The sequence below is a fragment of the Triticum urartu genome, chromosome 6A (genome assembly GCF_056163025.1).
Source record: "Triticum urartu cultivar PI428250 chromosome 6A, HENAU_Tu73, whole genome shotgun sequence".
In the NCBI taxonomy this organism is placed as follows: Eukaryota; Viridiplantae; Streptophyta; class Magnoliopsida; order Poales; family Poaceae; genus Triticum; species Triticum urartu.
Window position 1 is genome coordinate 5245779 of NC_141878.1, and position 9969 is coordinate 5255747.

Below are 9969 nucleotides of genomic sequence, written 5' to 3' on the forward strand. Positions count from 1 at the left end.
ACCATAGCTAGTTCGAGAGCTCAAGAACTCTCTGAAATACAGCCACCAAAGCAGGACTAGGGTATTACGCATCCTCGTGGCCCGAACCTGGGTAAACGATAATTGTGTTGACTGTTGATCCTGCTTTTCTCACAACCCTGTGCCCCAGAAACCATAGTAGGGATTCTTTTGATCCCATAGGTGTCGTTTCCCACCGACATGTATTGCCTCGAAATGCTATTGCCATCAGTGCAGGAAGTTTTTCGTTGTTGAATTTCAGGGTATGATAGTTGCGAATGAACCCTAGATCTAGGTAGTTGTATTTCAAAGTGTAGTACAAAGGCAGCCATGGAAATTTTAGCAACTATCTGCACTGGATGGCAACTAATTTCCTGATCAACCATGTCAGTTGCCACAAATATGCTTTCCATGTGGCAACTAATTTTGTGAACACACTATGGCTGTTGCCATGTTGTAGGCAAGATAATGGGCAAATTCATTGTACTATAGACTCAATTTGCGTTTTGCCATGCTGACTTATGATATCTGAACATATTTGGCTGTATTACATGGCAACTCATTTTAATATGAGGCCAGGTTGTGAATTTCCACATTACATGTTGTGTAGTGGATGTTTTTTTGCACTTTTTGAATTGTCCTGCACTTTAACAGGGCAATTTCAACCTAGTACATTTGCCTGTGAACATATATGGCAACTCATTTTTATATGAGGACAGGGTGTGAGTTGCCACATTCTATATTTGTGCAGTGGAAGATGTGTGCCTTTCTTTGCATTGTCTTGTGCTAACATGGCAACTTGAACATTGTTAAAGTGCCTTATGATCTGTACATTTTTTAATGAAGCCAATGTGTTTAGTTGCCACATTTCTTGTGGGACAATCATAGGGGGTGTGGGTGTTCCTATGATATTGCCTCATCTTGTAACTTTCAATTGAGCCAATGTGGCAAGTACATTCTGCTAGATGGCAACTGCTTCCTTCATAAGTTCATACACGTCCAGTTTGCCATGCTTCTACATTTGATTTTCCATTTTGATTTATTTTTTCTGCCTTTTGTGTATGTTCATCACATCGCAATTACTGTCCTCTTTCAGATGCTTAAACATTGGGGCAACCATTAGAGTTTTAATTTTCTGTTTTCATCGATGATATCAAGTGAATACTTACTTCATCCATTTCTTTGTGTATCTGTCTCCTGTGTTTTTCATTTCACCTAACATGTGTTTTGTTCTTACCTCACCACAATGGCTTGCGGCGACCATCAAACGATGATGATGACTTCATGGAGTTACCGCAACAAAATCGCGCAAGTGGACGGACAAAAGATGGCGATGAGGTAATTTTCCACCCGCATATGTTCTTAATGTCACATTGAGTTTGCAATCGTCTGTTAGGAACTAAATTTTCATGACATTGAAACATGGCAACAAATGATCATTTGTCTGTTATGCAGAAGAAGAAACATTATCGCAATAGGGCTTCACAAGAATGCCTGACTATATTGACCGAGGGATTTACTGACGAGAAGAAGGGAGCTGCTGGTGAGATGGGGATGCAGGCTCTGATGGATGTTCGGTGCAAGAACCTAGTGAACCCTGTATGCGACTGGCTCGGTGAGATTTACAATCCCGCCTCCAGGGAATTGTGTTTCCGGGACGTGGAAGACTGCCGTTGGACGAGGAATCCGTGTTCTGCACTTTGGGTGTACCTCATGGAGAAATCAAAGTCCCGTATGAGGCCAATAATAAGATTGAGGAAATCTTGTTTGCCCATTTGCTTCCTGGGATGGCATCCATGCCGAACACGATTGTGCTGGCAACTTCAGTGGAGGGCATGAAAACCATGGCGAGGTTTTTAAGACGAAGCTCCTCATGTACCTGATCTCAGTTGTTTTTGCGCCTACCACATCTCTTCTCCCATGCAACAAATGCTTCCTCATCCTGGTGAATGATCTATCTCATGTATATCATCTCATGTATGTCGATCATCTTGGTCTGTCCACCGTCGACTTTACTGTGATAGGAGGTCCGCCGCCTCCATATAAGTTTTTTGTCTCTGCGTGGACGTACGATGCTGTCAAGGCTGTGCTTACCGCAGACAGGGTAACTGATACGAAATATGGGAAACTGCAGGTTAGTTCTGGCTCTTTTCTTTGCACGGCATTCTTCAATTTCGATGTTGCATAACATATGAAAAAATCCCCGTACGGCAACGCATGGCACCCATGTTTGATGCCACACGGCAACTCTGCCATCCGTGGTGAAACTTCTATTTATCTCCCTCTTGTTTTCAATACATGAACTGTTAGTTAGTGTTCCTTATTTTCTGTCTTACATCCTAGCTGCTTTTTGGTGATTTCCGGCTGATGGCCAAGCATGCTATAGACTACAGCGTGTTTGGTGGGCCTCAAAACTTTGGCAAGTGGATGGACGTGCACTCAGCTCCGTCTTGTCCTGCTGAGGTAATCAAGGATTTTGATTTTGTTTTTTCAACTTGTTTTTCTCTTCTTATTTTTTTGATATATCTCTATGGCTGTGTTGGTTTATTTGATCTTGTGCACGTGACTCTAATATGGTTGGTTACTGTTGCTTCTTGTTTCGTGCGTAGGCGGGGGCACCTATTGAGCATCTAATTGGGCAGTTTGCATCCGGAATGACCAGCTTGCTCAGGAAGTTGGTTGAGGGTTGGACGTCCCTTAATGGCTCTGACAGCGGCATGGTTGCGAGGCAATTCACTCCATTTGTTGCAGAACAGACACATCGGCCAACTGGTTGCCGTGGCCATATGACTACAACAGCTCCCAGGAGCTTCCTAACACGCAAGATGAACTAGATGGAGATGCTGGTCTCGACAAGGACGATGATGATGACATGGAGAACGTGCAACATGAAACCAACGAGGATGAACATGTTGAAGTTCGTGCAGGTAGTAAGAAGGACAAGGCTGCACCAGATGTCCCCCCACCGGAGAAATACAACGAACAGACAGTTGCGAGAGACAAGGGGGTGTCGCCCTCAAAGAGGGGCAGGGCTCTACTGGCAAGAGGTCTAGGACAGATTCCTTAGCTGCTAGGAGGAGGTTCGACATGTATTTAGTGTTTTGTTTGTCTCTCCTTTTTAATAGACTGACCCTTTTTTTCATTTGTTTGCTAAGCGTGGGAATGATTTTCGTGTCTGACACTTGGTACCCTTTTTTGCCATTTTTTTATACGTACAGTGAGGCGACAGCTGGTGGACGAGCAGTTATGAAGAAATAAGCACCAACGCCAACCCGTGTTTCTGCCCGATTGAACAAGGGTGCCCCCATTGCTGGTGACACCCCTTCCACTAGGTCGTCTCCTCGTACGTTGACGTCGAACACCAGGGATCCTGTCGTGTTGGTAGACTTGAGGAAGACAGCCAAGAAGTAGGTTATCCCTATTTTTTCATTGTCATAGTGCTACATTTTTGCCTGATGCATTATACATCATATACTGCCTTTTTAGCTTATACATTTATGCGGCAACTACCCGTTTTGCTTTTCAATGCAGCTGTCCAGCTTGCCACATGGGCTACTGCCATCAACCCCACATGGCAACTATTGTTTTCTCATGATCTTTATTTTACTGCATGGCAACTCCTGCTTTGTTCTGCATAGCAACTGCTAGATAGGCCACATGGCAATTCATATTCCACTTATATGGCAACTACCATCTTTCCACTGGCTTCGACCCCCCCTAGATTGTCTTGTGTGCTCATCCATACCTAGTTCTGAAATGGCAGCTCTGGCACATCACACATTTTTTTCATTTTATAAGATGGCTACTATGGAAACTATTTTGTTCAATTTTTAACATTTTTCATGTGATTTTTTGTAGGGTGAAGAAGACTACCACACGTGTGACCAAGCAGAACCCCTGAGACCCACTCGAGCGCATTCACTCAAAGCTGTCGACAGGTGGCAACTCAGATGTTCATGAGGCGCCAGTCGACAAAGCTGCTGCTGCACCGTCCACTGTTCCCACTAGCTCTGATGCAAGCGGCCGACCATCTTCACCGGTTGCAGATGTGCAGGCTACAACAACAGGCATCCGTACATCTGGGAGTGATGAGTCAGTATCTGCCAGGACTGCTTAGATATTGCCCCCTCTGCTGGCAATGAAGGATGTTGCTGTGAGCCATGCCACCCGATCAACAAGTGTTGAAGTGGACGCCCTCGAGATCAACCTAAGCAAGGAAGATTCCTGCTCATCTGATACGGATTCCAATCGCGTGGGTGGTGGCACTTCTGCATCCACGAAAGAAGGGGCTGGGTGACAATTCAGAATGATATGCCATCCATAGGTGAGAATCTTGGCACAACAGCTCCAGCTTCTGGTGGTCCAGAGGTTGCTAAGGCGACCATTTCGCGAGCTGGTCTTCCACCTGTAAGCAATCTGCAGACATACCCAACGCACCAGCTGTAGCTAGGAGCAGCAGAGATGACTCTGGTTATGTGTCTGCGTCCACACTGTTCCCACCACCTGCCAAAAGCAATGTTCTGGAGAAAACAAAAGACCAGAGTACAACTGACCCAGGTGGCAAGTCGGGCACGACTGACGGAGGTGAACGTCCAGAGCAGACTGTGTCTTTACCCGCCGTGGAGAACCCCACCTTAAATCTGCGGACTTCTAAGCTCCTAGTAAACATTGGTGTCCCCTACAGCCCAAACAAGAAGATTGGCAAGAAAGTTGCGACTGATACCGCTGACAACACGCCCCACCCTACTAATAAGCCTGATGATTCTGCAACAGATGAGGCAAAAATGTTTGTTGATCTTTCACCCCTGGATTCTGCCCAGCAAGTTGTTCGTGGTCCGGCTAGTAGGCAGGAGAGGCACCCAATGGCCTTCACCCCACCGAGCTTTAGGCTTGGCATCAGTCAAGATGAACCAGTGGTGCAAGATCCTATGCCAGTTGCATTTGCTTTCCCGGCAGGCATGGCCCCAATGATGGCGCAGCCAATAGCTGAGGGCAGGAAGGTTGTGAAGTTTGTAGAGTCGATTGTGCAAGGTACATTTTTTATGCGTTTATCATTTTGTTGTATACATTTTTTAGTCTGACTTTTGTCCCAAGCTTTTTTTGGTTTCTCAATGGTGATGGCAAATGTTATCTGATGGACATGGCAACTGGATTTGCTGCACAATGTCACCTACATTTTGTTGCCATGTTGCATTTTCCATTCGGCAAGTACATGGCAACTGGAGTTCGTACAACATGGCAACTGCAGTTCAACCCACGTGGCAACTGTACTTGTTGCCACATGGCAACTACAGTGCACTACACCTGGCAACTGGAGTTGCCTCCACATGGCAATTCCCTATTTTTTGCACCTACATTTCACATTCTACACCCTTTTTTGCACACTAAACTTGTTTTATTTCCCAGGTATCCTAACCCACTTTTTTGATCGTTGCAGTCACCCCTGAGGAGATTACGCCGTCACTCGATGAACCTTGCTGCAAGATTGACGAGGCAACATTGTAGAGGAGGTCCTCACGAGGTCAGGGCAATCAAGTTCTAACGTGCCTGCTGAGTCGGTATCTGAGGATACCGTTAGAAGTGCCACCCCTGGTTCTGTGAGGCAGCATAGGGTAGTTCACGCACCACCCGCGGATGACTATGAGGCAGAAGTCAAGACCACAAAGGATCAGAACTAGATGTACGATATTGTCAAGCGCTTTGGAAATGCGAGATCCAACAGCAAGCACATGAAGGAGCTGAAAGCGTAATGACCACACCACATAACCCCTCATTTGCTTTCCTCTTTACTTTTCTTCCTTCTGCTATTCTAGAGATGCTCTGTTTACGTTTTATTTCTTTTTTACTTAGTAGACATGATTCTTTCATGTTATATCATTTTCATATAGCTCATGTTTGGACAGAACCAAGATCATACAATGCGATGCGACGTATGTTGACCTGGGTGATCTTGCCGAGTCTGTGAGGCCACTCGGTAAAATGTCGAAGAATGTAGTTGCATGTGGGATTGACTTCATCAACAGGCATATGGATATGTCTCTCGACAAAACAATCATGCAGTACAGTGTGACCTGCAAAATATGGGAAGGTGACTTCCACCACAAAATCCTGAGGAAGCATTTTGCTGCGCATGGTGAATTCAAGCTCACAATGAAGAAATGTGTGAGTATTCCTTCCTTTTTTGCACAATTTTCCTCCCATGGTATGTTTTGCCAATAGCTATGCTTCACATGTGGGCTACACCCTGTTTTGTGACAGCTGTTTCATGTGGCAACAACTGCCATGTAAAATGAGTTTGATTTGCTTCTTAATGCAACTTATGTGGCAACTTCAACTAAAATACAGGGCAACTTTGTTCATACATGGATGGCAAATTCCTTTAATTACACATTGCAACTAAACATTCTATGTGGGTGTACTTTTGGACACTTGCTGCTTTATGTCATTCATGTGCCTCTTAGTGCAACCGGAGATATCTTTACACATCATTTTTTCCAACTACATCATTTATGTTCTTGATGTGAACTCTGCTTTTTCTTTCCTTTATTTTACTTGCAGGTCCTGTTCCCCATATTCCAGTAGCTTGCACCACAGGACCCACATGACAAGTGTGGTCACCACTACGCGATTTGCCTTGACCTGAAGAACCATGGTTTGAGGTGTTTGATTCAATGCGTTCAGAAGCTGATGAAGACCTTACTACGCATGTTGAATACTTCATCAACAACCTCAAAGAGACATGGAACCATCACTACGAAAACTCAAAGGTCCAGATCAGACATTTTCCAATCAAGTACGTCGCGACTACGAAGCAAGGAAACCGGTAATAACTATCTTTTTTCATGTGTCCTCTACACCAATGCTAACCCTCTTGTCACCTCTGCATTGAAGTTTATGATTTTCTCTGTTCTCTTGAGTTCACCTGATTCTTTTCTTTTATAGGCATGACTGTTGTTTTTACACGTTGGAATACCTTGCAAAGTGGGAAGATCGACGGGTCCTTGTCGTCACAGCTGCAATGGTCGTCGAGCTCCGCAAAATTTACACATGGAACTGGTTGATGAATGAAGATTTCAACATGCGGTCCAATGCACGAGAGTTCATAGAGGAAGCTGTCAAGAAAGCCACCAAGAAGTACAAGTGATCGCGTGGTGCTCCATACCGAACGCCTACCTTACATTCTATTGCCGAGGAATGTAAGGTATTACCTTGTTCTTTCAAAACTATGTCCGTGTACTATGTTATGACTGCATCTTCCCGTAGCCTAGTATATACTGGTGGCATGTGAGCGACATTTGAATATTCTGTAATATATGCGTGGATGTGAACCTACTTAGGTGTGACAGCAGATACGTTTATGTTTTTCAGTATTATTATGCGTTCGTGGTTGGTATTACCAGTTTGGTGTTTTGAATGTGTCTATGATGTTTGAAAACATGGCAAATGTAGTTGATCAGACATGGTTAGTGAAAGTTATCGTTCTTTTTCATTTGGATTTTTGGGTTTTTTGCATTGCTAACTGTATCGACTAGCATGGTAGTTCGTACGTAGCCATAACCTTGCGGTTTTGCACGTGATTGTTTCAACTTGTTTTCCATAGTTTGCACAAAATACAATATGTGTGGACTAAAATGCGTTGACTGAACATAGAAATCTACGCGATGGCAGACTCAGTATAAATAACATGGCATATTCAGTAGAACTAACATGGCAGATTCAGTAGAAAAGGCATGGCAGATTCAGTAGAAATAACATGGCAAATTCAGTACCACACACGTGGCAACTATAGTCATTCATTCATGGCATTTTCCTTCAAATTTTGATGCCCCTCAAGAGTCATTCTCCCATTTTTAAAAATTTAGAACATCTACCTTACAAAAAATGTCACCAACAACCAAGTCACAGTGCTCCAATGTTGCTTATGGATTGCCCGTCCCTTTCTTTGTTTTCTTGTGTTTTGCTTGAATCTTCAATCCCGATTTGTATCTTATCTCTTTTGGACGCCCCTTTGTGATGGAACGGGGTGGGTTCCTGACCTGGGTTTGTGTGCTTGCTGTTCCAGATCCTACCTTCAAGTTATCAGATGATGGCCCCGTGGACGAAGGAACACTTGAGGTGCGGGGGAACCTGTGTAAGGCTTCCTCAGCTTTCCTCTTCTTTATCCCATCAAGCTCTCTTTTCAGGGCCTTCCTGTGTCTTTCTGCAACCCTCGCTGTCTCATCACTCTTGCACGCTTGATCTATTAGTTCAGCATAGTTCTTTGTCAACACGACGTGCCTCACGGCTTCCATGGTTGACTCTGGTCTCTCATCATGCACAGCCAAAACTGCATTTGATGTTTGTGGCCCCAATGCGTCGTCAGCGTCCCAAGTCCATCACCGCCATATGAAATGGTGGGGCATTCGTGTCACCCCGTTCATGTCCATTACTTTTAGTACGTGACAGCACACAATCCCGTCCCGTTCGAATTTGCAGCATTGGCAGTAGTATTCGCCTTCGCTTATCGAGGCCTTCACAAAGTAGTTCCTTCCTTTGTCTGAGTATTCAGGTTCTGAATCCGACATGCCCAAGAGAGAACACACCTTGAACGTATGTTCGTCCACCTGGTAAGTCGTGTACATGCTGGCACGCTTTATTTCTTCCTGGAATCTGCAAGTTTTTTGTGGTTTTGTTAAACTCTTATATGATGTTTGTAGCACCTTATGTTGATGTAGGCTGTAACGTAGGAAAGGCATCTAAAATGAATGATGGTATGGGAATCCTGATTTTTTGCCCACATCTGTTCTTTTGTTGTTTGTTTCCATATGGCAACTGCATGATATTTTCACATGGCAAATGCATAACATTTTAATTGGCAAGTGCATTCCATACCATCATGGCAAATGGAACTACAGTTCATTAAACATGGCAACTATAGTTGATTTCACATGGCAACTACAGTTCATTAATCATGGCAACTACAGTTCAATAAACATGGCAACTGTAGTTGACTTCACACGGCAACTACAGTTCATTAAACATGGCAACTACATATCATGATTACCCTGTACTCACTGGCTACTTTCAATATATCAGCATTTCAAAAAAGTTGGCAACGGCATTGCATTCTATATGGCACCTACTACCTTCATGCTTGTGCAAATAAGACGGTAACACAACTGACTTACTTGTTAAAAATCTTGTTGGTATATGTCTTGCTCATCTGCCTCTCCATTGGTAAATATGTTAGCAATTTAGGCTGCTTGAGCACGGTGTTTGCTTCTTGCGGTAGCTCAGATCCCAGTATTTTTGTTGCAAAGCTGTGTATTGCTTGGCAAACTGCTGCAATGAGTTGACAGGGCTCACGTACCGCTTCAGAACAACATTGAACCCCTCGCTGCGCTGCCTAGTCTGCAGAAATGGGAAGAAGCACTGCATGAAGTAGGTCGGCACCCAGTACATTCGCTTCTCCCACAGGCTAGCAAGCGTCTCGTTGTCTTAGACTTGATATGTTTCGATCATAGCCATCCAGCTCCATTCAAACTCCTCCACCGTCAAGCTGTGGTTCACGCGCAGCTCGAATGCCTTGTGCAGCTCTGGACAGTCAGCAAAGAACGGTCCTAGCGTCTCCTCAGCCTTCTTCATAATGTGCCACCTGCAGTGCATGTGCACTGCCAACGTAAAGACCTCCTCTATGCCTGCACGCATGCTAAAATCCTGGTCTGTTATTATGTTCATCGGAGCAAGTCCACCCATGCACTCCAAGAAGGTTTTGAACAGCCAAGTGTACCCATCTGTGTCTTCGTTCCAACGAGCCCGCATCCGAACTGCAATAACTGATTGTGGTTATTTATTCCTATGAATGGAGTGCATGGCATCTTGTACATATTAGTGAGATATGTCGCGTCGAACGAAATGCAATTTCGGAAATGTTTGTAGGCTCTTCTTGAAGGAAATATGCCCTAGAGGCAATAATAAAGTTATTATTTATTT

General features: G+C 44.3%; 1 protein-coding gene across 1 annotated transcript; it reads right to left on the minus strand.

The window, feature by feature from the left end:
* Positions 1–9222: 9222 nt before the first annotated feature.
* LOC147963005 (protein FAR1-RELATED SEQUENCE 5-like) lies at positions 9223–9732 on the minus strand. Its single transcript, XM_087529437.1, has 2 exons — positions 9481–9732; positions 9223–9387 (listed from the first exon to the last, which is right to left on the minus strand). The coding sequence occupies exons 1-2, from the start codon at positions 9730–9732 to the stop codon at positions 9223–9225; spliced, it is 417 nt and encodes a 138-aa protein (XP_087385563.1).
* Between the last annotated feature and the right edge of the window lie 237 nt (positions 9733–9969).